This window comes from Melospiza melodia, chromosome 2, assembly GCF_035770615.1.
Source record: "Melospiza melodia melodia isolate bMelMel2 chromosome 2, bMelMel2.pri, whole genome shotgun sequence".
NCBI classification, from domain to species: Eukaryota; Metazoa; Chordata; class Aves; order Passeriformes; family Passerellidae; genus Melospiza; species Melospiza melodia.
The window spans coordinates 89,428,939-89,454,811 of NC_086195.1; the positions used below are offsets into that span (position 1 = coordinate 89,428,939).

General features: G+C 40.8%; 1 protein-coding gene across 4 annotated transcripts; it reads left to right on the forward strand.

Moving 5' to 3' along the window:
* RCBTB1 (RCC1 and BTB domain containing protein 1) lies at positions 1–25,375 on the forward strand. Of its 4 annotated transcripts, XM_063149279.1 has the most exons (13): positions 212–396; positions 2,283–2,414; positions 6,130–6,300; positions 7,119–7,269; positions 7,711–7,877; positions 10,470–10,628; positions 11,689–11,796; positions 12,721–12,863; positions 15,624–15,814; positions 20,011–20,137; positions 20,598–20,749; positions 21,374–21,504; positions 24,428–25,375. In XM_063149279.1, the coding sequence occupies exons 3-13, from the start codon at positions 6,157–6,159 to the stop codon at positions 24,566–24,568; spliced, it is 1,614 nt and encodes a 537-aa protein (XP_063005349.1). In that variant the 5' UTR covers positions 212–396; positions 2,283–2,414; positions 6,130–6,156; the 3' UTR covers positions 24,569–25,375. The 4 variants fall into 4 exon arrangements, with proteins under 4 accessions (XP_063005351.1, XP_063005350.1, XP_063005349.1 ...); XM_063149281.1 differs by lacking the exons at positions 212–396; positions 2,283–2,414 and adding an exon at positions 1–56; XM_063149280.1 differs by lacking the exon at positions 2,283–2,414 and having other exon boundaries at positions 203–396.
* Positions 25,376–25,873: the final 498 nt, after the last annotated feature.

The window sequence follows — 25,873 nt, forward strand, 5'->3', positions numbered from 1 at the left end:
GCCGCGCCGGGCGGAGCGGGCGCGGGGAGCCCGCCGGGAGCCGCCGCGGGCACCGGGTGAGGAGCAGCGCCCGTCCCGCGCCGTCCCGCTAGCGCCCGCGGGCAGCGGGCAGGCACCCGGGCTGCGAGGGTGGCGGTGCCCGTGCGGAGCGGGAGAGCGAGGGGAGGGAAGGAGGGAGAGAGAGGGTCCTCGTCGCCGCAGCTGGGCTGGGGTGGGGACCCTCACCCGCGTCTGCCTCGCCGCCAGCCAGTTTCCCCCACAGCTCTCTGGAAGGCTCCTCCTGCACGTCCTTAACACTGTGTGGTCTTACTGATTTTTTTCTCTTTTATTTTCCTGGTTCGTGGTGTTGCGGTTTATCCTTCCCTTTTGTCGCCGGCTTCCTGGAGCCTGACTGAGGTACCCGGCTGGTCGGGAAAAAAACAAACAACCCAGGGGCAGGAAAAACTCAACGCTTTTTGTTTTTCCTCGCTCGGCTTTCTATGAATAGTTACAGCGTTTCTTCGGGTTTTTAACGCGCTTCTTCTAAACTGAGGGAGGATTTGCTTTGCTTTGTTTTGTTTTGTTTTTAAAGGAACTTGCAGAGTTTCAGCTTAGGAAACTCTTGTAAATTAACGCTAAAGGAATATTTACCTGTTTCATAAGGAACTTGCAGGCTTCTGATTTAGAAAGTTCAAGTGACCCGTTTGTGTTGTCCTCTACTGACGGAAGGTAAAATGGGCTTAAATCGTTCCGACAAGGGGTGGGATCAAGAGAAAAGAGTACAAGGCATCATAAATGGAAATGTACTTGGAGCACAGAGTATTTTAGGGGAAACTTTAGAAGCTGTTTGGAAAGGTGCATTCATTCTTTAGTGCCTTAATATGAATGTTTCCCCTTGAATGCTTATCTCTCCATATGTCAGATTGGAAGACAGGCGTTGCTTTAGAAGACGTCCTCAGTGAATGGATTTGATAAGTTGCACCAATGGTTTAGCGTAGGGAAAAAAATAAAAGAAACTAAGGCAAAGTGTGGTTGTAATTACAGTTTTGTAATTGGAGGTTTGTTGTGGTGGGTGGATGGCTGTCATCCTCATAAGGGTGGTTTCCTGTGGCTAAACCAGTCATGTTCAGCAGCATTCACTGTATGACGGTGCTTTTTGCTTGCTTATCTCTCTCAGCTGGTTACTCGAAACAAACAGGAGGTCTGGTTGTCAGCCCTTGGATCAGTAGTTCTTTCCTCCCCGTGTGGCTCGTTAAGGGCATCTGAATAAATAATTGTGCAGAGGTTTGGAACACAGGAGTTTTGCCATAGAAATTTTGCTTGCTATAAGGTCCAAGGAAGAAAGTAAGTTAAGGCACACTTTTTCAGGGTGTGCAGGTCTCTTCATTGGCAGGGAGAATGCCTCAGTAGCATCCCTTGATTCATACATCTACTTAACATCAATAGTATTGTTAATATAATGATAATGTATGGTTTCTCTGTTCCTTCTCAGTGCCAAGATATGAAATAAAAAAAAGCAAATGTACACTGGAGGAAGATCGGCATGGCGTGAAGGATTTGATTCTTCCTTGGTTAAGGTGTACTTCAAATTAAAAAGGGATTTAGTGTGCCAGTCACTCTGCATTGTTCTAAAGCCAGATATCCCAGCTTTTGTGTTCTCACTGCTGTTCATAATTCCCAAAGACAATTAGGAGAAATGAAGGCCTGAGCCTGCAGTGTTTCTGTGCAGGAGTAGGTCTGCTTTTCTGGAATAAGCTGCAACATTGGAGCCTAAGGAGGGAGTGAAAAAAAGAAATGTGCGATTGTGTTCCAGCAGCCTTTGCAAATAAGGGGATAATCTTCGAGGAGTTAACTGTAGCTTTTTTTGTCCCGAGGACAATTGGTACTGTTTTCCCGGTAGGATGTTGTGTTAGGCTATTGTTGTATCCAGCGTGGATTTATTTAGCTGAACTATAAACTCTGTAGAACAGTATCTAAAATCATTTTAACAAAGCATTTTGTAAACGCTGCCTTTTTTTTTTTTTTAAGGCAGGATTCATGTTTGTCTTTCATATGCCACTGTGAATCGGCTTGCAGGCTTTTTATTTAGTAAGCAAATTACTGAGGAGATGAATGTGTAGGCTGCAAATTAACACAGAATTTTTGAGGTCCAAAAGTGTGTGGCTTTTTGAAATTGTGAGCAGATGTAGATGTTTTTGCCTTAATGTTGGTGCCTACCCTAAGGTCAATTTCTTTTTCATCACAATATGTGGCCAGTTCAGTTTCCTTTCTTTTACAAGTCGCCCTTTTTTGCTTATTTTTAGCCTGAGTGAAATTCAAGGAGCGATCTGTTTCTGTTTGGACACTGATGTTGCTGGATCATTTTGGAGATGTCAGAGCCGTGAGAAGAGGTGTTGTTGATATAAACTCCCTCTGCTGGTTCATTTTGCAGCAAAGTAAAGCTTTGTGTTGTATAATTGTCTATCTCTGCATCATGCAGCAGAAATTAACAGCTGAGAGGTGGCACGCAGTGTTTCTAAAAGCAGTTTGGGCGGCCAGTTTAAGCTCAGGGGTTTTATACTCATAAGGATTTTAATTGCAGTAAACTTAAGATCTGGGTGTTGATATATGACGGATACTCCTCGGGGCTGCTGCTGCTGCCTTGTTGCACACGGAATCAGAGCAATAGCCTGAAGCTAATATATTGAGAGCGCTATTAGCATGCAGATTAAAGTACCTCGGCTGCTTGGGGCTCCATCTGCGACATTTACATACTTACAAACTCCTCAGCTGAGGGGCAGCCCTTGCGCGGTGTGTGATGTAGCAGAAAAGTAAATAACCTTAGGTGTGGGACTGACAGTCTGCAGGAAGGGTGAGGGAAGGACGCTGGGTTTCTTTGTGCTCCTGCTTGTGGAGCCATGTCTGGAGTCTCCTGGACCGTCAGCCTTCCATGGCAAGGATTTGCCCAGAAGAAACTTCCTGCTGTCCCCACCAGATTCAGGCAAATGCTGCGCAGGGATGAAGCTTGGTGTGAGGGGTCAGTCACGGTATCACAGAGCATCTGCTGCTTTGGGAAGTGTGCAGTATGTCCTACAGGATCCTAGAATCAGTTTGGTTTCAGTTTTCATAATACTGAGTAACTTTACTGATACCTTCATTTACAGTCCTACATTTAAAAGTAGATTTCTCAAATACTTTTTTTCCTCACTCGTAGTTTTGTTTTTTTCCTTCCTGTGACTGCCAGAACTTTTATTATTTTATTGGACAACTAGGAAATTGGCTGGGGTTGTTAAGGAATCTGTTTTTAGAGAGAAAAAGGTGGTGCTTCTGCCTAGGTGGAGTATTTGTTTTCTGTGGAAAATGGAGAATAAGTAGTTAAATGAGCTTTCTATGTGCAATTACAGTTAAGAAACAGTAGTCAGTGTATAAAGCCCAGAACTTTCAGGTGTGTGTGTAATTTCTCTCTCTCAGACAAAAGGATATAGGAAAACAGCTGCTGTTGCTGCCATAGAAATGGTGAAAGCCAGTGATGATAGGTACTCCAGCAAACAGCAGACTCTAAGGACAATAATTAATATTTCAAGAGCAGGGAAAAGTGTGTCCTTGAGGAGAAACAGCACATATTGCATAAAAGGCAAGAGAATGTTTTTTGTTGTTTGTTTGGTTTAAGGATTTTTGTGAACCTTCATTGGTTCCTAAATCCTGGATAGAGTTCCGGATTGAGATTTATTAAAGAAACAAACTTGCCAGTGGCAGATGAATTGTCCTTTTGAGGAAAACCTCTGAAATAACTGTAGAATTGTAGTAACAGCTGAAATGGCTGAAAATATACAGCGTGGTTTTGGGAAAAGCAGTGTTAACACCTGCTAACAATTGTAAGGATCTTCACCTGTGGATGGAGTTAATTGCTTGTATCTCCAATTTGGGAAGTCTCATGTGCTTGAAAGCTTTTATCTCTCAGTATTGGTTTGATAAGATGTCAGGTTGAGCTGTGAGGTGTGGGAAGTGCAGCATAACTTGCATTAGTTTTGGAAGTGCTTGGAAAGGTTTTGTCAGAGAGCAGTGATTAACTGAGTCCTACAGAGCCAAAGAGAAAGAAGCCAAATGGGTTGGAGACCTAGTGCACAGGTCAGGAAGGGAGAGAAAAGGCAACACATATTGCACTTACTACTTGTAGGGTAGAATAGGTTCTCTGGGTGCTGTCAAACTTGTCACTTGGCTAGGATATTCTCTGGCAAAATAACACCTTGTCTTCCTGTCTTCACAGGTTATGTTGAAAATTGCTTCAGTGAAGAAAATAGTTTTCTAAAAATCCAGGTTGACACGTTTGTGCTTTGGCAGTTGTGTATTGAATGAGGCAAGTTAAATAGGTGAAGTCAGAAGGGACACTTCCTTGCTCTGCTCAAAAGAACAAGTAATTGCTGCCTTGTTTTAATTGATTGATAGTGTCATACATTAAGAGACTTGCCAAGGCGAGGTGACAAATCTTGGCAGCTAACTAGCCTGGGCTTGTAACTGGACTAGAAATTAAGAAGGCTTAAATGCATCCAAACCTGCTTAGCTGTGTAGAATGTGCTATGCCTTGCCATCAAGTAGACTTCTAAAAAAACCAAAAAAAACTATTCTACAAATAAATCTATTATGCATTTGCCATCTGGAGCTTTCAGGTGTTTTCAAGACCTGCTTCAAATGTGAAATGGAGAGTTAAGTTGGGCTCTTAGTAAGAGAGGTGCCTGTAGAGCAGAGCGGGGTTTATTGGATAAAAGTTATGAAATCTAATAAGGAAGCAACCCTGCTTGGGTTTTGTGTTAGGGTATTTTTTTAATGGACCTAATTCCACAGTGACATCTGTGTTTCTCAAAATTAATTTTTTAATTGTTGTTATTGCTACCTTTTTAAAATTCCCTTCTTCCAAGAAACAGCTGCACTGCATAACAGTTGACTGCTGTTGTGAAATGGCTTTCTGAAGCCCAGTGTTGGTTGTCAGCACAGTTTGAGAACCAAGCATCAGAAGAGTGGAGAGGCTGTCTGTGTTCTCACTGTTACCCATACCTGGTACCCAGGCACCATCAAGAGGCAGCCTGACTTGAAAGCAGCACAGCAAAGAAGAGGGGGATTGGGTTGCAGTGAAGCAAAAAATGAAAAAGAACTAAGTGTTGATGAGAGGATGGCATCTGGGTAGAGACTGCAATTCTTACCCATGGAACGATTCCCTGCCTTCTTGGTTTTTTACTGTTTTATGGTGATTTGTCTTGTCACTGACATTCTGTGGAGCTCTTCACCTAATGCTCTCCACATTTCACAGAACTTGCTGATGGCCCTGGGCATGGATCATGGATTGTAAGCAGCAGAGTCCCTTCAGGGTGTGAGCAATGTGATGTGCAGGGTTGAGTGCCTCGATGAGCTCTGGGTGTTTGTGCTGTCAGCTTTGCTCCTGAGCTGCTGCACTCATCCTGGGGAAACTGGGAGGAAGGAGCACTGGGGAAGAATGGGTTCTATATGTTTGTTTTCATTGGCAAACATCTCTATACCCTGTCATGTTTCCAGCTATTAATGTGATCCACCTGGTTTCTAAGTAACAGATTATGGCAATTTTACTTAATTGCTGTTCTCTGATGTGTTTCACTGCCTAATTGCACAAGCTCATGCTTTCCTGCTCTCACAAATATTTTTTGACCATAACAGCTTTTGATTACACGAGAGATGGCAGATTTGGGTCATGTTCATAACAGCTCCAGCCTTGTTTTTATTTGTATGCTTCACATATATATCAACTGCTTGCTTACATGGCATTTGTAACTTGTAAGATTACCAAAAAAATTCACAAGTGAAAATTTTATAAGTTGGAATTGCTGCTGAAATCCCCTTTGAAAATTCCCTTGTAATTCCACTCTGCCACCAGTGGATATTTGCTAGATCACAAATTTTTAATAAGTTTGCTTGTTAAAGAGCAGATGTTTAGTTAAATACCCTGTTAAGAAAACAATTTGTTTTTCCAGTGACTAGTTTTTTGCTCACCTAAACGCATGGAAATACAATTCTGTATGAAATATGGAATAGGATATTTACTTTCAGAGCTACCTGTAAAGGAATTTCCCTTATTGTCTGTTAATGAAAGCACAGAATACTCTTTTTAATAAGCTTTTTGTTTGTGTTTTTTTTTTATTCCAGCAATGTCCTCTTGCTCGTAGAGGCGCCATGACACACAGCAGCATCATGGTGGACGTAGGCAAGTGGCCAATATTCACCCTGCTTTCCCCCCAAGAAATCGCTTCCATTCGCAAAGCGTGCGTGTTCGGCACGTCGGCCAACGAAGCCATTTACATCACGCACAACGACGAGGTGAGCTGCCACACGTACCTGGTGTCAGAGTGTTGTAGATTAATAGCTTCTCAAAAGCATCGTGTGAAATCTAAAATGTGGTGATATAACAGTTGATTTTTTTTCTTTGAAGTTTTGTGTGCGCACAATATAAATGGACAGTTTAGAAAACTTTCACATGGCAAAGCCACAATAGATTATATGCTCTTTGGAAGACAGGCAGAATTTAAAAGAAGGTGTGGTAGCTTGGAGTTAAGTGCAGACAGGTATGAAGATAGAAAACGAGGTTATGGCTTGCCAAGTAAAAAATACCTTGAAATGTTATCTCTAGATTTTAATGATTCAGAAACTCATAATGAGTTAGCATAGCATAGTGCTGCTGAAAGAAAATGAGATAGGTGTTCTGGGATGTATTAATGGGAAGGTTTCTGGTAAGACTGTGTAGAAAAGGATTTTTTTCTCCAAAGTCCTATCAATAGTGCCTGTAGGATGAGCCTCCTGCAGTATAGCTCTTTACATGCTTATGCTTTATTTGCTGTTTACAAACTGCTTTTAAAAGAAGGTGGTGGCTTCCACTTTTCACAATTTCAGACTTCTTAGGGTGCAGTTCCTGAAAATAAAAAGCCTAAATTCCAGGACTGTATGAATCTGAATAATTCAGTTAACATCTGGAGTGCCCTTGTGCAGCCTCTTGAGGTTGTTACTTTCCCTGTGGGATGTCTCTGGCCCCTGGAGATCCAAGGTGAAACACTGTCCCTAGTTAATGAAGACCTGAGCATTACACATCTGTGCATACCTGAGTATAAAACATTTGAAGTGAATATTCTTTTGTTTTTCAGGTATTTGTTTTTGGACTGAATTGCAGTAATTGTTTGGGAACTGGAGATAATCAGAGCACCATAGTACCGAAGAAATTGGAAGCCTTATGTGGAAAGAAGATCTCCAGTCTCAGTTATGGAAGTGGACCCCATGTTGTTCTTTGTACTGAAGGTAGAAAATTAACATTTAGTATAGAAACATAAGTTACAGATTTTAAGCTAAACTTGCATTTAACAGGAATGGATTATAGTGTAATTGCATTAACTTGTTAACTGGCCAATGTACACTAAGAGGTTCTTGTTGGTCTTAAGTGGAAGTAAATGGATTTTGTAATTGCTAAAGTTTCCATTTCTACTATGTTGAGGTTGTAGCATTTTACACTGTCACTTATGATGTACTTTGTCTTACCTGTGCACTTTCATATATTTCCACAATCTAGAGGATATGCTGTGATAGATAAATTTAAAACAAAGTATATAATTTTCTAGCATACAGATGATTCTTCTAATAGTTCGTTAATTTCAATTTCCTGTTGGTATTTGATAATTTCTTAAAATTCTGTCTTAACCTCCCTGGAGTTTTTAGTGGTTTTCATCACAAATATTTTTGCAGACGGTGAAGTTTATGCTTGGGGACATAATGGTTACAGCCAACTTGGAAATGGCACAACCAATCAGGGCATTACTCCTGTTCAAGTTTGCACAAATCTCTTAATAAAGAAAGTGGTGGAAGTAGCTTGTGGCTCTCATCATTCCATGGCACTCTCATTGGATGGAGATGTAAGTTGAAACCTGTTCAAATTTCTTAATCTCCTTCTTGAAGTGAATAGTGGATGTGACCTTGCAATTTGAACTTCTGTTTCTACAGTGTAATTACAAATATAACCTTTTCTCTTGCTATCTCAAAATAGGGTGTGCTTTTCTTCAGAGCAGACTTGAAAACAAAAAAAAACCACCCCAAAACCAAATTACTAACCTCCCCACCCACCAGAAAAAAAAGAAAAAAAGGAACCCCAGAACCTTGTTCCCAGAACAAGGGAAATACAACTTAGTAAACTTTTGTGTCTCTCACAGGGGTGAGACTAGAAAGATGTGCCACTTAGAGGTGAAATTATGGTTTGTGAGGTGCAAAATGTTATTTATTTGCTTGCAGTTCTCTTAGTTAGGGGGTGTGTTGAATTTGTATTTACTGGGTTAGAATTTAGTCTTTCTTGTAGAAATGTCTTGCATTTCCACACTAGTACTGCAGAAGAATGTTGCTCTGCACACCTCTGAATACTTTGTGTAGCTAATGAAAGGGCACTTGGTTTATATCCAGGTTTGCTTCATGCTGTTTGTTTCAGGCTTCAGGCTATGTGTTGTGGGAAACACATCCAATTAGTTTCCAGTTATGCAGATTTGACCAATGCATGCACAGTGGAAAATCTGGTTTCAGCTGTGCACTAACAAAAGAAAAGCTCTAATTTTAAACCCTTTTGACGGTGAAAAGGGAAACTACAGCTCTTCTCATCCAGGTAATCTGAGCATGTCTGTGTTGTGGCCCAGTATGGAATAATAGTGCAACAGGAATACCAAGTATTTTAAGGGTAGGAAAGAGAGATTGGGTTAAGTGCTCAGTGTTTTATCTGAAAGAAGAGCCTACACTTAGGAAGGATTTTGTGCTGTCATGTTTGACTGGGTTAAAGGTAAGACTTGGTGAGCATGCAGGGAGGAGAGGGCATTCACACATTGCTTACACTGGAGGTGCCAGCTGCTCTGTGGCAGCTGCCTGTGCAGGCCAGGCTGTTTCTTGTCATAAATGTGACACGCTTGAAATGTCAGTGGAAGCAGGGAAATTTTTGTGTTGACCATGAGGCTGGTGTTTGCAGCTGGCTTGCCAGTGTGGCTCGTTAATGTACTTTAAATCCATCCCTGGTGTGCCTTGCAGCAACTTGGTTTGTGCTCTGAGCTTTTACCAGAGCTGAGTGCACTGAAAGCAGCAAAATGTGTTAAGCAGCTTTATAGAAAGATTTGGCTGCCAGCCCCCTCGTGTCCTAATAAACCTGAAGCCTCAGGGGGACATTGAAGTTGGAAGTATTTGTGGAAATACTTGGCATAATTGGTTGGTATGGTTCAGTGCAATTTTAATGCAGTGCAAATTTAAAAAAGAAGTATTTTAATGATAGAGTTAAAGGAATGCAAACATTCATGCTTCTCTGGCATGTCCTTTGGCATTTTGATCTACCTTCTGAGATTCTCTATCTAAATATTTGCTGTTATTAAAATTAAAGTATTTCATAAGGTATCTTCAAATATTCAGTAGGAATCAAAGATGCAGCAGTTAGAAGTAACAAAAAGCAAAGGACTGATTCTTTCTTTTGTGCATGTTATTAATTGTAAATAAGTTGTGTTGGTGGGGGGTCTTTTGTTCTTGTCTTTGGTTGGAGTTTTTTTTTGGTGCTGATGGAGGTGTTAGTTTTTAATGACTTTCAATGACTCCTGGTTTGGTGTTGCAGTAAACAGACAGCTTCTGGCACCAAAGGATGTGTAGGCTCCTCACAAGGGTACCTGTTAGTGTGCTTGTACTGCCAAGCATGTCTGTGGAAGGTGTTTCCAAGAGGCCAGACTTTTGAACTGGATGAGGCACCAGAGAATGAACCCTCAGAAACATTTTTACTCCAAGTTGTGGGCATGTATACATGTAATAAAATTGGAGACACCAAAACCACAGTGTTATATTTTTTTTTTATACCAAACTACTTCCCCGTCTTCCTCACTTTCAGATAACAGGAACTCATATTTTTGCTTGTATTAGTACTAGTTTGCCCCAAGAAACTTTAAACTGACAGAAATTGTGGATTTTTTTTTGTTAATGCTGCTGTGAAACACGAACTGACAAAACCCTGCTCTTTCACAGCTCTTGAAAGATGCAGAAGAGGTATGATGAGTGTCCAGCAGTAAACCTGGCTTAGGGTTCTTTGAAGAAAACTACATAGCTCTAAACTAGGGAGTTAAAGTGTGTCTGGGAAACAAACGATGATCTGGCTTGCATTCCTTTTTCAACATAATGAAATTATAAAGACAATCACTATGCTCTTTGTCTTACAGTCTGACTTGTATTTAATATGGAAAGATGTTCCTTTTGTTTTCTGTTTTAGTCAGATGGTATTATTCTTTTGCAATAAGCTGGAAAAGTGCTATATTCCTATTTGCTAAATGAGTCCTAAAGCTGTTTATAATTTTCATTCATGAAAACGAACTTTAAGCATTTTAGCTTGTTAAATAGGATAGCTTACCCAATCTAGTGCTGCCTGTGGGAAGATTATCTGTTGCTATCATTACTATTATTAGGCTTTAAACTGTGTGGCTTTGTTTGTTTGTTTTTATGGACAGCTGTACGCTTGGGGCTACAATAACTGTGGTCAAGTTGGATCTGGATCTACAGCCAACCAGCCAACTCCTCGCAGAGTTTCCAACTGCTTGCAGGGCAAAATTGTGGTTGGCATTGCCTGTGGCCAGACCTCCTCCATGGCTGTAGTAAACAATGGTGAGGTAAGTGCTGCTGCTGCCTTCCCTCATTCTGTCACCTGAGCCCACCAAGCTGGTGTCTGCGTATGGAGAAATGCTGACAGGGAGTGCTCAGGTATTGACAGAGGTATCCTGGCAACTTCTGTGAGCCAGCTGCAGGAAAACACTGCTAGTGACTGGAGATGCAGTCTTTCAATATCCCTTCTTATGGCAAAGACTGTGTGGGAACACAATTCCTACTGAGTCTGCAGCTGCAAGGATTTGAACAGTTGTATTAACTATGTCTGTCTTCATGTTGCAAGAGATTACTTAACATAAATGGTGTTAAATTCTTCAAATTCATTAAATTAGTCTCAGTTTATTTCTTTTAAAGCATGCTCAATCAAACAGTTAATTTTTGTGCAAGGATACATTGGCTGATCCTGTTTTTTAAACACATTGCTTAATTACCAGCAACAAACCCAAAGCATTCTTTTAAACATTGCCCTCCCAGTGTGCAACTGTTCCATTTGACATAAATTTATGGTGCTGTCTTGCTCTTAGGTATGAACTGTGACCTCTATTTTACTTCATTTCACCAACCAGAGGGTAGTATCTCCTTGTGGATGGAAGGACTGCAAAGTCCCTGAGGCTGAGATGGGTTTTCATTGTCCTTGTGTATGTCATGGTGTGTCCACTGTAACAAAACTAAAGGAAGAATTAGAGATAAACTGGGGACTTCCATTTAAACTGATCAGTTCATCAGAATAACTTAAAAAAGGAAAAGTAGTAAGGGAAAGGATGGCGTAAAAGTCAAAGTGTTGATGCTATGGAAGAGATTTTGGTGTAGTGTAAGTTTATTGCCAAATTGCTAGTACTTCAAAGAGGTGTTTTTTAGCTTCTTTAAAAGGTAAATGCAGGGTGAAGTTGAGTGCAGTAAGTCACTGCCGTTTACTTAGTATCTTTCAGTCTTCTCTGTATTGCTCTTCAAATAGCACACGATTTTTTAATAAATACTTTTCTTGGCTTGTGCTTGATACTAAGTCTTAAGTGCTGTGTACTCCTGGTGAAGAGTGGCTTAATTTTGTTTTCCTTGTGCACTCAGGTTTATGGCTGGGGCTACAATGGCAATGGGCAGCTCGGGCTGGGGAACAACGGGAACCAGCTGACCCCGTGCAGGGTGGCAGCGCTGCACAGTGTCTGTGTGCTCCAGGTATGCCCAGCATGGAAGGGAAAGTGCATTCCTGCTGCTGGCTTCTGCTGGAAACCTCTCCTTGGAGTATTACACCTGCTGCTAGATTTCACTACTTCCAATGCTGAAAGTTTTTTAGCTACACTTAATTATATTTTGCTTATACGACGTGCAAGTAAGCCGTGAAATACTTGCTTCGGTAAATGCTTGGAAAGGTTTAAAGTTAGCTACTGTAACTACAACTGAATTTTGCAGTTGATACAAATTGCATACTTGTTACAAAGGTAAATGAAATGTTCTAGTCAAAGACCAGGCGAATCAGAGGTTCAAATTTGTTCTAAGTATTCTAATTAGTCCTGTAGAAGCAAGGGGAGAGGAAAGATGAGACATGGGGGTGGGTTTGATTGTTTGGTGATTGGATTTAGTTTGGTTTGTTTGGATTTGGGTTAGGGTTTGTTTTTTTTTTTTTTTTTTTTTCTAGCTAGAAATTAAACTAAAATTTGGGATTTCCTGGGTTTTTGGGAGGGTTCTGTAGAATTGAATGTGGCAAGTTGGGTTGAAGGGTTGTTAGCTGTTGAACTGCAGCTCTCCTCATTACAGAGTATTCATACTGTATTCAGAATAATCCAGCTCTGAAATACTTTCAGAGCATTGCAAGATGTGATGAAGAAGTTCTGTGTTTCTCACGTGCAAATAAAGCAGGTAGCACCTAGGGAGACTTGTCTAGTGTGCAGTAAGTTACTTGGGAGCAGCCAATGCAATTAATGAAGCTGGGACTTTGGCAGTACCCACAGCCAACATACCTTGTGTTAGCTGCCAGTACTGAGAAGTACCCAGTTGTGGTGCTGGGTGCAGAGTGCCCGAGATCCTTCCAAGGTACTGTGTGTGATATCTTGTGTCTCGTCGTGTTTGGTTCAGCAGTAACGCTGTTACATTTACTTACAGATTGCCTGTGGCTATGCGCACACTCTAGCACTAACAGATGAGGGCTTGCTCTATGCCTGGGGAGCTAACACTTACGGGCAGCTGGGGACTGGCAATAAAAGTAACCAGCTCAGCCCTGTGCAGATCATGATGGAAAAAGAAAGGTAATCTTGCTCAAGCTCTTTCTGGGTTGATAAAGTCTGAGCATGTGTTATGCGGTCTCCAGCAGTGGAAGCATGCATGTGTAGGGCTTGGTGGGTTGTTTTTCTGTTGCTGATGTTCAAAATATGGGAAAGGATGGTAACTTATTGTTTACAATGATCACTGAGTGCTTTTTGCTGTCTGTAATGGTTATTGAACAAAATGTACTTTGCATTTACCTGATACAGAAAGATAATGAAGGAATAAGTGTTATGCTATTCTGTATATTGTTCCATTGCTTAAAACTGGAGCTATGAAATTTTCAATAAACCAAGCCATGAACTGAGGCCTACATTAAAAAAAAAAAAAAGTAAAAGAAAGTGGGGAGAAAGGAAACACCACCTTTGCACAAAGTGACATATGAAGAAAAACAATTTTGAAAGGTTTCCAATAGTCCACCATGAAAATAGAACTCAATTTGCAAGGTTGCCTGAGCTAAGGACAGTTAGCACCCATATTTATTACTTGTACTAGTTTAGTAGTTTGTAGTTTTTTTAGTTTCCTGGACTCATAAAAGAATGAAATTAACCCTTGTCAGTCCTCTTTCATTACCCTCCCATCATCCTCATATTTGGGGCTAGCTCTTTTGCTGCTCACCTACAAATGTGGGCCTCAGTCCCAATCTCTGGGCCCTTGTGTGTTCTCTGGGCACATTAATGTACCTTGTCTTGGTCTATAGATCTCTTAATTTGCAGTCTCCTCTTAACTAGGAAACACTTCTGCTTTGTTTTTCTCTCCCATTTGCGAAGTCATTCCTATTTTTTATTGTTTCTCACACTTTAAATTTAAAGCTTCACAGTATTGAGAATGTTTAAGAGCTTAAAAATGGAGGTCAGAGAAAGAAGAAAGGAACTATCACAATAAAAACCACTGCTGTGGGGCTGGTTTGTCTGTGAAGGAACTGACACTAGTGAAGGGAAATGAAATATTCTTTAAAAAGCAGTGAAAGAGAAATGTGTACATTTGCAGGTAGATCAACTTTGTTTTGTTAGTGATTTATTTAATGAGTAAACTAAGGGGAGCTATTGCATTTAGAACTGTATGTGAACCCAAGCATGGGGTTATAATAAAGCTGGCATTTGTTCAGTGGATGAAGGAGGGGGAAATACTTTAGAACTTCTGCTTGGGATCTAAGGGAGAGATAAGTCACTTGAACTTACTCATCTTGCTTGACTTGGCTCCCTTGGAAACAGTGCTAAAAGTGGGTGAGCTGTCATTTCCCATGAAGCACATTACTGCTGCTCCTGATCTTTTAGTTTATGTAATTCTTTTGTCATTTATATTTAATGCTGGCAGCAGTTACTTAGGAGGTTTCATTTGGCGCTGTCTTGAAAAATATTGCACTTACAGATGTAAGGAATGTTTAGACTTAATTTTGTGTTAGCTCAGAGGAACAGCTGTGAAGGTCATCCTCCTGAATTTTGGTGTTAAATGCATGGTTAACACGTTACCCTGTACATGTGCTGTAAGTATGTGTACCACAGGTGTGCTTTAGTACTGCTGTACTGCTGAAGTGCTGTATAGGCTGTAAAAAGAAGAATCTGTTCTGCTGAGAAAAGGTTTGGAGAGGGAAGTAGTTCAGCTTGATAGCTGTGATAAAAAGTGAGTTGTCTCTAAAATAAATACTCTGTGGTGTGTCTTGCAGAGATGTTGCATAGGGGTTCATAAGTTGACAGTAGTGTAAAACCACCAATCAGTTTTCTTTCTGCCAGAAATTATTGATATGCTGAAAGTGGTGTAGATTCTTTGAGTTTTGTCTTGAAATAATTTTTGCACCTTAAATATGAACGTTGTGCTAAAACTTTTTTTTTGCCTAAAAATTGAACTCTTCATGGGCATTGTTCTGTAAAGCAATACACATTTTTGTGTGTGTATTCTTAGATTGCTTGGAAGGATATTTGTTTGTCCTGGTTGGTGGGCTTCTGGCACAAAAGCATGAAATCCTCTGATGTGTTTTTTACCACAGAGAAAAAACAGGAAAGCATAGCTTTTATTTTGAACTTGGGAACCCTCCCTGTTTTACTTATCTCATGCACAGAAACTCTGGCAATGTCTTTGTGGTGTTTTAATTGGAACTGTGTTCCTTCTCAGTTCTTGCAGTGTTTCAGATAAGAATCTAGGGATTGCCTGAGCAACGGGAGAACAGGATAGATAAGTGAGCATCAGCAGCTTTAGTATTTTAAAAAGCTGTTTGAGATGGGTGAAAAGATTATGTAGACTTTATTTAAAAACAACCATAGCTCTTAAAGAATTCACTCCCCTCAAATGAAGCACTGAATTTCAGTGCTGAGGAAAGTAAGCTGAACAGCAAGATAAGAAGTCTGAAGTACAGGCAGTAGGTCAGAGCTCTGTCAACCTACAAAAATCAAGTTAAAAGGAGGTAGAAGAAATTTCTTCTTGAGAATAAGTTCTGATGTGTGTTTGTTTTAAGGGGGAAAAACAGAACTTGTTTTTTCTTTATTCCCTTTTCCATAGTTATGAAAAAATAGGAGGAAAGTCAGTTGATAAGAAGGACATAGCTAAAGCAACATCTGATTACAATAAAATCTACAATCTGCAAATTGAATCGTGGGATTTTTTTAATACCCGTTCAAGCAGTATCACATTTCTGCAGGACAAAAACCCAAGTACGGGGACGTTGCTGCATAGTTTGATTGCCTGCTCTTTTGGTGAGGCCTTTGGGAAGTGCTGCGAGCGCCTCACCGTGTTCCTTGTGCCCGCAGGGTGGTGGAGATCGCCGCCTGCCACTCGGCGCACACGTCGGCGGCCAAGACGCAGAGCGGCCAGGTGTACATGTGGGGGCAGTGCCGGGGCCAGTCCGTCACCTTCCCGCACCTCACCCACTTCGCCTGCACCGACGACGTGTTCGCCTGCTTCGCCACGCCCGCCGTCATGTGGCGCCTGCTCTCCGTAGGTGAGCTCCCGCTGTCCCTGTGTCCCTTCGTGACTGGTGCAGCACGCTGCTTCCCTGGCAGCCTCCTGTTTCGAGCAGGGAAGCTTGGCAACTCGGCGGCGAGTTGTGTCTTCCTTCGGCTTCCTTCTGCTGTTTCAGCAGCTGGGGATCCAGGGTAAGGGTAACAAGGTTGTTTGCCAGCCTACATCCGAAGCAAGCCCTGTTTTACCATTGCACAATGAATATTGTGTGTGAAAAACGCCGATCACTTGTTTTTAAAAATTTAAAAGTTTAATAGTAATAAAATGGTTATAAAAATAGTAATATAATGAGAATAATAATAATTTGGACAAATTGAATTAGGACAATATGAGACAACAGAAACAAAGAGTTATGGACGTCTGGGTACCTTTGTCTGGGCAAAATAAGCCTGAAAAAGGACACACATTAACAGAGGATTAACCCTTAAAAGCAATAGCCTGTTGCACATTCATACATCTCATACACGATGCAGAAATTCCATTCAAACACAGGATTCTGTCTGGTCAGTGTCAGCTTCTTCCTCTGAATCCTAACGGCATCTTCAGGGCTGAGCAAGGTGGGAAGAAGTTCATTTCTTCTGATAAGAGAGCAATAAATTCCCTTTTCTGAAAGATTTGGTGTCCTGTGGCAGCTATCTCGCTGCAAGGCCTTTCTTTAAAAAAAGTATCTTACATAGCATAGTTTCTATTTTAACATTTTTTATAATCTAAAACTATATTTAGCACACTACTTAAGAGAATTAATACAGCATAACTTTCTAACACAACACATATAATATTCATTTTAATGTTTGCAAAAAGCCAATCACAAAATACATGCATTTTTCACAGTGTATTTCTTACGTTTGTGTTTTTGAACTCCAGGTCCAGAAAGGAATCCTGAGTGATTTAACAAAACTTCAGGGATTTTTTCCTCTTAAAACTATTCCTGCTTGGAAGATTACTCCTGAGGCTTTTTTTTTCTTGGTATCTAACAACTTTGGATTTTAAGTGTCGCCTGTAGCTTTCCCCTCATTAGTATTTGCCCTTCTAGGAGCAAATCTCTCCCCTGTGTTTTCTTGTTTTGAAAGTAACAGAATTACAAGTTTTCATTTCATGAGATGATTTGTCTCAAGTATATTTAGTTTGACTATCCTTAAAGATGGGCAGACTTGTAAATAATAGTCCCAGTGAAACAAGACTCTCATATAATTGCTTTTTCTGTTGGAACTCTCTTCTTATACTGCCTTGGATTACTCTGTGGGGTGCTGTCTTTGTGTCCAACAAATAAGCTCAAACCTTTTTTCTTTATTTTCTTTGATCCACATACTGCTAATTCTTATTTGACCCCAAATAGGATATAAAGGGCTTAGCTTGGACTTCCTGGAAAACATGAAGGTGTTTTCATGTTCAAAAAAATAAGAATGTTTCATCTTACATCTGCTGCCTCAGTTCTCAAGATCTCTTAGGACATCTAATCTATTGACAACAGACCCTAATTTTGTTAGTCCCTGTATGGAATTGTTTTTGGGGAGCCATGGATCACATCCCAAGTAACCTCTCTCCTGTTAAGTCTCTCAGACTTTACTGTTGCCTTTGGCTTGTCCTAACCCAGGTTCTCTGTGGTAATGTCTCATTTAGCATGTTATTTGTAGAGGTCCAGGTAACAGCATCTCACCTGTAGGGGAGAAGTGAGTAGAGATGCTAAAGAGAGAGAAGATTAACTCCGAGCTGTCTGCTCCTGAGTAAATCTAAGTCTGCTTTTATCCCATTTGTCACTTTCTCTGTTCTCTAATCCTCTGCAATATGTGCTGGTCTTGCTCTCCCTTGCCTCCACACTTGTGGGGGTCTCCTGGTTGTCCAGTCTGTTGCCTTTTGCTAATAGTGAGAGCTGTTTAAATGACATCTCTCCCTGCTTTCAAGTCCCTTGTTTTTATGAGGTATTCCCAGACTGAGTATAGCCAGGTGTTTGACCTCTGTTACCTGCACTTTAATTCCTCTTAGCCTTTGGGGATTCTTCCCCACTTAGTCTGGCAATCTTACTGAATATTTAAATCAAAATAATTAGTTCTGTCAGCATTTTTAAATCTCCATTTTCCATATGTGTTTTCCTTTCCCACCTGTTTTAATCACATAGGAGTAAACACTTCTTTTTTCTTATGGGTGTTTTTTTTTGTTTGCTTGTTTGGGCTTTTTGGTGTTGTTTTGTTTTCTTAGGGAGAGCTAACTCTGTGTAAAGGTTATTGTTCTACTTACAGTTAGTGTCCCTGCCAAAAAAATGAATCAGCCACTCAGGATTGACTGTGGTGAAATACAAATTTGCAGGACTGAAAGTATTTGGAGTGAAAGTTGAGCTGCATAGCTTAAGCTAAGCTCATGACCTAGCAAAAAAAGATCGCATGAGCAAATGGAGAGGGATTGGAGCACGGCTTAGTTGGGCCAGAGGAGATGCAGTTTCTGTGGGTGATTCATGTAAGTGAGAGGAGTGCAAGCTCTTGTGTGGCACAGGCATGGCCTGCCAGTTCTGAGTAGTTTGTTCCAGCAGTATTTCTTCTTAAATGCAAAATAATTTAGTGTCCCTAACAGTGAAGAGTGGTGTGCAGATTGTATATGGATGAGCTCTATACAGTCCTGTGGATTGCATTCCATTTAGTAGGAATCCATTTGTTTTCCTTTTCCATGCTTCACTTCTTAGAAGCCACTTGCTTTGAAACGCACATCTAAGATGCATCAAAATAGTGGGTTAAATTAGGTTTTCTGAAATTTCAGAGGCCTTGCTTTACCAAAAGCCTCAGACAGCTTGTGCTGCAACTTCTGTATGACTTCTAGAGACACACAGAGTAGGACCTCCATGAGACCGGTGCCACAGGCCTCAGTAGAGAAAGCTGTGGTATTTCTGCTTTAATCCACTTCCAGAGTAGCTGAGGTTCTGTGTCCTTGGTTGTACCTTCAGCAGCACTGCTGCTGGGTTTTGTGTTGTTATAACTGACTCATAAACTGAGTAATTGGTGTCAGTGATAGCTCATGTTAATGAGCCCTGGCAAGGACCTCATCAGCCTGCAGGCTGTATCCAATCTGCCAGCACAGAAAGGTGACCATGTGCTGACCTGTTTTCTTTTTAGGCCCAGCCTACACCGTGTCAGTGTGGCTGGAGTGCTGCAGGCCCCTTCCCCAGGGATTTCAGGGGTGTTGCAGACTCCCATTAGCAGCACTCTGCAGGTCAGGGGGCTGAGCTGAGCCAGCACCAGCACTGAGCTGCCTGGAGGCTGGGACTCTTGTGGGTAGTGCCCACATGGAGACAGAGTTCTCCAGGTGCTTCCCTACTGCTGTGCTGCTGTTGGAATTTATAAGGTTAGAGGGTTTTTAGGAAATGGTTAAAAGAAGTATGTAAGTTTCAGACTGAAGTTTTGTTAGCATTGCAAATACAGCAGAAAAGTTTCTCATGCAAGCAGAAAAGTTTCACAAGCAGTAGACGTGACAAAATAACAATAAGTCTCTGTAGAATTGGCTTTAAGATGGCAACAAGGTTATTTAATGTATATCTTTAGAAGGTTAGCATGAATAGAACTCTGTTCTTTGTCTCTTATGAACTAGTCTTTGTTTTAGCTACGATTACGTATGTTTTATAAGATTGGATAGAATGCTTGTCAATATGTGTTTTCTGTGTCTGATTGGCTGAATTCTAGTCTGAGATGATTTTATGTATTGTTGTATGAGCCCTGTTAGAGGAGACATTTTTTAGTGTAGATCAGTGAACTGTCATGTCTCTATTTTGTATTTTGAGACTGATGTGCTAGAAATAACAGCAAAAATCTCTTCACTAGTCTGGTTACAATATTATCCATATTTAGATATTTTGCCGCGGCCTAGTAAGTTCCTTTTTTAAGGCGTGGGTTCCTGACACCATTGGACTTATACCTGCCCCGTCCCCCTCATGCTGCCTCTGTGCAATGGGATGGAATGGGAACTGCTGACCATTGCTGCTTGGAGCTGTTGTGGAGCAGCCCTTCCCAACAGGAAATGCTATTGGATTAATTAATCCTTCCCATTTTTCTGCTTAAGCCAGTGGATCCCTGACACAGATCTGTTTTCCTTGATAACTCTTGCTTATGTTGCTAGCTTTAGTTAGTGATGAGAATGTTCCATTTAAGATGCTCTTAACATCTCATTTTGTTTGTTTTGAAATTGTCTCTGTAGAGCATGAAGACTTTTTAACAGTAGCAGAGTCTCTGAAGAAAGAGTTTGACAGCCCAGAAACCTCAGACCTGAAGTTCCGTGTGGATGGAAAGTACATCCATGTCCACAAAGCTGTTCTGAAAATCAGGTAGTGGTTGTGTTTCACAGCTCTAATTTGTACAGAACAAACTTAGGATATCATCAAAGGGGCAAAAAACAGTAAGAGGGAAGGAGGGACCCCAAAACCTGTAGTAGATGGTATCCATGTATCCATAATAGCTTTAAATGAAGTGATGGTAAAAGGAGGTCCACATTAATTTTTCACTGAGCCTGCTTTTCCTGGGATAATAAATTCTGTTAAGTTGGTCTGGTTGCAGTGTATACACAGATGTTTCTGTAGCATGGGCAAAAGAAGAGTTTTATTTAAATGCATAATGAAGGCTGCAGTGTTAGGAATCAAAATGTGGACTGCTGGCCCTGATGGGGCATGGTGAAATATTTGTGAGTATTGTAGAGTGCCCCAAATATGTGTTTCAGGGGGGACTGTAATGTAACATTTGTGTGTGTGTGTGTGTAATAGTGTTCCAGATGATGCCTCTGTCTCCTAGGTGTGAACACTTCAGAACCATGTTCCAGTCATACTGGAACGAGGATATGAAGGAGGTGATAGAAATTGACCAGTTTTCCTACCCTGTGTATCGTGCCTTCCTCGAGTACTTGTACACGGACAGCGTTGACCTCCCGCCTGAAGATGCAATAGGTACTGCTCATGGGCCGGAAGGCAAAGCCAGAAAAACTGGGGAGGGCTTGCAGAATAAGTGACTAAATACAGGCTTCTAGTCTAGCCTAGAATGTGTTGTACTGGAGATTAATTCAGCTGTCTTTACAAGGCTGTTGTAGCAAACTTAACTACAGCAAAAATGTGTATTTAGAAGTAAACTATGAGCAGTTTGGTCAAGGTTGGGAGAGGAACTGTTTCTCTGGGTGAAAATACTTGCATGTTTTACTAATTTGAGTCAGTTGCTGTTTGGCATATGATCAGAGAATCTCAGTAGATCTAATGGGGAGGAAACTTGAATAGCAGAGCAATTACAGCAAGCTGAATTCAAGTCCATTTGTTGATAATAGTAGTTTTTTACTCATGCTATGGTGCCTGCCACTAGATATGCAAGTTAGTAGGACAGCCTTCATGTTTAGAGAGATTAACAGGAGTGCAGAATGAGGTAATAAAAAGCCCTTCTTTGCCTTTAATCTGCATTTTCTGAATAGTAACCTACTTGGAAAAAGCACATTATAGAGATAGAGCTTTGCAGGAGCAGAAACAGATGTTACAAGAGCAGAGATAATTTTACAACTGACTGATACCATGATGTTTTAATTGCAGGGCTCTTGGACTTGGCTACTTCTTACTGTGAAAACAGACTGAAAAAACTGTGTCAGCATATTATCAAGAGAGGAATTACTGTGGAAAATGCATTTTCATTGCTCTCTGCTGCTGTCAGATATGATGCAGAGGTAAACTTCTAAAGTTCATTCTCTTGAATGGGTGGCTGCTTCCTGACTTAAACTCTGGAGAAAAGCAGCTGGTTACATTTTCATATAAGCTCTCTCTTACTTTCATTTAATTCTATTTGCCATTTTCAGAATTTGAGAATGTTGGACTTACCTCTCATGGCAAATACAGTTTTTGTATCTCATTTTTTATTTTCATTTTTCCCTATAAACCAGTACTGGGAAGGTGAACTAGTACGCAGATATTTCTGAGGATGGAAACACTAACTCTGAAACAAGGGGAGGGTTTAAACAAAAAGTAACATAATGAAAAGCAGGCTTCCAAGTCTTAAGTTACTTATTTGTAAGGCTGTGTGTTGTGTGTGATGACATGGTGGTAGGTTGGGGATTGAGTGCATTTGGGTTTTTGTTTTGGTTGGTGGGGTGAGTTTTTTTAGCTTTTTTGTTTTGTTAGGGACAAATACACTTCCAGTTTTCTGAGTATGCTGATGAGTGTCAGGATAGGAACTGCTTCAGGGGCCTTATAAACGTTGAAGGCAGAGCAACAGTGTGTGAAGAGGGGAGTGAAGCCTCCTCACTGTGGAATATCTGATTTCATGCCTTGATCCCTAACATGCTGCTCTAGGAACTAATCAGGAAGTATTCCTGGGCTTGCTTTGGCTGCTTGTGTTCAGTAGTGTCTGTGCATTGCGTTGGCAACTTTACGATTGGTTGGTTTTGAACTTGCTGCTTATGCTTACAAAGCAGTTTTTTGGTACTCAGTAAATCAACTTATTGCTTTTTCTTGTACTTAATTTCCAGCAGCTGGCATGCAGCTTGCCCTAACTTATTTCAGAGCCTTGAGGTGTGATGCTTGCTTGACAGACCTTAACCAAAGGCTGTGTTAGTGTCTGTCCTGGCTTCTGATCTACTGTGAATACTGATGTCTTTGATAGAAGTTCTTAAAAAATAGGAAGACTCCCATATTTTAGCCTCCAGAGATGGTTTGCAGGATGGGTCTTAGGTGTGTGATTGATTCTGCTTGTAAGGGCTGTAAGGAATCCAGTAACTCTGCCACAGCTGTAGCTCCCTAGCTAAGTAAAGTTAGAACCATAGGCTTCATTGCTGCTTCTAGGAGAGAATGGGTGATGCTCTGAGGGGTTGGGCTTTAACAGAAGTTGGGTTTACATGCTGCAGTGCTGGCAGGGGGCTTGCAATTGCTTGGCTGATGTAGTTCTTTCGGGGGGGTGTGCCGGAAGACAACACTTCAAAGAAGCTGCTTCACTAATTTAAAATACCTCCATGACATGAAACTCTTGCAGTTTCTTTTGGTGACTGACTGAAGGGGCTAAAATTAGGTCAGGGCTAGCTTCTTGTTGTAGCTTTTAAAATAATCCTTAGCTGTACCTTGTGCCTTTATTCACCTAAGTCTATATTAAGTAGTTTGCTGGGAACTCATCCATCTGCAAATGAAACTCAGCCTTTTTTTTTTATACAGAACTTTAGATTTTTCCAGAGTTACTAATACTACAATAATTCTGTTTATTGTATGCTTCTGTTGCATTGACTTGGAATATGAAGTTTTTAATAAAGCAGTGCAAAATATTGTAATGTGTATGATGTAATTTTCTTTAAAATGCTAGTTAATTTTGTTATTTAAAAATACCACAACTGTCAGTGTTCAGTTCTAATAAGCTTGTCTTTTTTTGTTGCACAGATGCCACACAAGTCAAGATCTGCAGCTTCAGAATGCCTGGTTTTAGGCCAGGATATATTTTTATATTACTGTTATGTCAAGAACTGGCACTGGCACACACAGTTGCTCTAGTTTCAGTATTGACCTTAAGAGAAAACATGAATATTATTCAGTCTTTCCTACATCATGGGGCTTAGAGAGTTTGTTTTGCCTTCCTGCAGTGCCCAGCCTGCTGAGCAGCCAAGGAAGAGTGTGTTCTCACATACAGAGTCCTACAAACATCTGATAAAGAACCTAGAACAGTGTGGGCAGTTGCCCTTTTTTGTCAGGGCTGCAGCATCCTCCTTAGAGCAGCTTAGATCTGCCCCACAGAGTAGATTTCCTCCTCAAAGGAGGAGCTGGAAATAGTCTGAGTGGGAAGTGTTCTGTGGGGAACCTTGCACTGACAAGGACTGTGCCTTTTTTTGGTGCTCTTTAAGGCATCCTCTCAGTCTGACATCACCAGGGTGCAATGATGGTTGTGAGGCTTTTCTGATTATTACATGGGAGTCACTTCCAAGTAAACTCAAATATCCAGAGCCTGCTTTCTGCAAGGATTGCTGTGCTGCACTGTGCTCCACTATTGCATTTGAATCACATTCAGGAGCCCTGTGGAGTACTTGTAGCAGAGGTTGTTTCTAATGCACAGAAGGACCTCCTGCCTAATCTTTGCTGTACAAACTGTCCAGTCAGGATACACTGAGCCTGGAACTTGAAGGATCTAGCTAAGCCCTTCAAGAAGCAGGAAGGAAGTCGAGCAACCTTGAAAATAATAGATTTGTTCATATTGTGAAAGAAAAGAGCTGCATTTTCTTTATCCACAGTCTTGGTTATACATCATTTCCCCGAGATCTCCTATTTACATTGGAGTTTCAAAGTTGTCAGAGAATGCAGATGAAACAAAGTGTGAGAATTTAAAATATATATTGCTCAGAACAGCTGGTTTTTGTGACTGCTGCTATTTAGTGAGAAACAAATTTTGGTTACTTCCTCTTGTAGCTGCATTTACATAGTGACATATGTGGGTAGAATCATTATTTTCTGTTGCATTTACGTAGTGCCTGTTGGGGGGGAAACACAAAGCCACTGGGTGTCTTTGTCCAATTTACTGCAAAAATAAAACATAAATAGGCATTTGTGCCTCAGTGATATTTTCTGTGATTGAAAGCAAAGATAACATTTTTTCTTTTTGTTTTTTTCCCACCTCTTTAGGACTTAGAGGAATTCTGCTTTAAGTTTTGTGTCAATCATTTGACAGAAGTGACACAAACTACAGCATTTTGGCAAATGGATGGTCCCCTGCTAAAGGAATTTATTGCAAAAGCCAGTAAATGTGGAGCCTTTAAGAACTGAAAGAATGAGGCCGTAAGTCGCGGTGTTTGTGGGGTTCTTTTTCCAGCCACAACGTAACTGTGTGGGTCCAGGCAAGTGTTTCGTGGTCTCTTCCACCACAGAACCTGAAAGGCCACAGTGAAAACAAATGTTCTCAGCGCTCAAGAGCGAACTGTTGTAAAAACGTCAAGCAAAATACTCACTTGCATTTAACAAACCTGGATGGTGGATCCAGCTCAGGATTCAGGCAGAGAGGGAATGCTGCAGTGTGCAAAGGATTCCGGCCGCTGTTCCGCACTTGCCTTTCCCGCCTAGGAAATCTCGGTTCTAGCCCCGCCTGCTGGTATCTCCAATTTACTGTCTGGGGTTGGAAAATAGTCTGGCCTGAGCCTCTGAATGATGTCACTTCAATCATTAACTCTCTGGGATTATAGAGGAGCAAATGGCACGGTTATCTCTTGCTGCATTTGCATGATTGTGAATGAATTGGCCACTTGCTGTAATTAACCAAGTGTATCCAGTGCTTCAAGTGTGCAAAAATGATGTATCTTCAAAGCCTCTGCAAGTGACTTCGAAGAAAGGAGTTACTAGGAAAACTAATTTGAAGTAAATCTCTATATTTGGGTATAATATAAGTTGTAATGTGTACTTTGTGGAATCTGTTCAAGCAGTATTTATAATGCTTAATGGAAATAATTCCACTCTTCAGTGACTTCAGATTATGTTGGTTCCCTCAGAGGGGGAAGGGAAAGCTGGGTGGGATTTTGCTTTTAATTATTGTCTAAATTTAAACTACATGTAATAAAATTACTTTTTTGTACCTCTTCACTAGCAAATTTTAGATTTTGAAGAACATTGCAAGCTTTTTGTGTTACATACAGCATCTTAAGTTGCTTCATTTAAAAGACTTCATCAAAACAACAAAGGAAAAGCCAAATAAACAACAAATAAAGCCAAAACCCAACTTACCCTCTACAATGAATCTTGCTGATTTTACTGTGCCTGACAAAATACCTGTGCTCTTGATTTCAGAAGGTCACAGATTTCTTTGTAGGCACTAATTTCAGACCTCAGTGGTTCACCCTGTGGATCTGACTTTTTACACTAAGTCATCCTTAAGTGGCTGTAACCCTTCAGAAGGTATGTATGGACCATCCTTATAATCCTTACTAAGTTTAATAACAGAGCTTGTTAATGCATTTTTGGTTTAGGTGGGTTTTTTTTCAGGCTGAGTGGCCCTCAAGTTCTGGTGATGTTTCTAGGCCTAGAAGGGCAACAGACTTGAACTCTGTAAGCAATTAAAATTACTGTTAATTTGTTGAATCA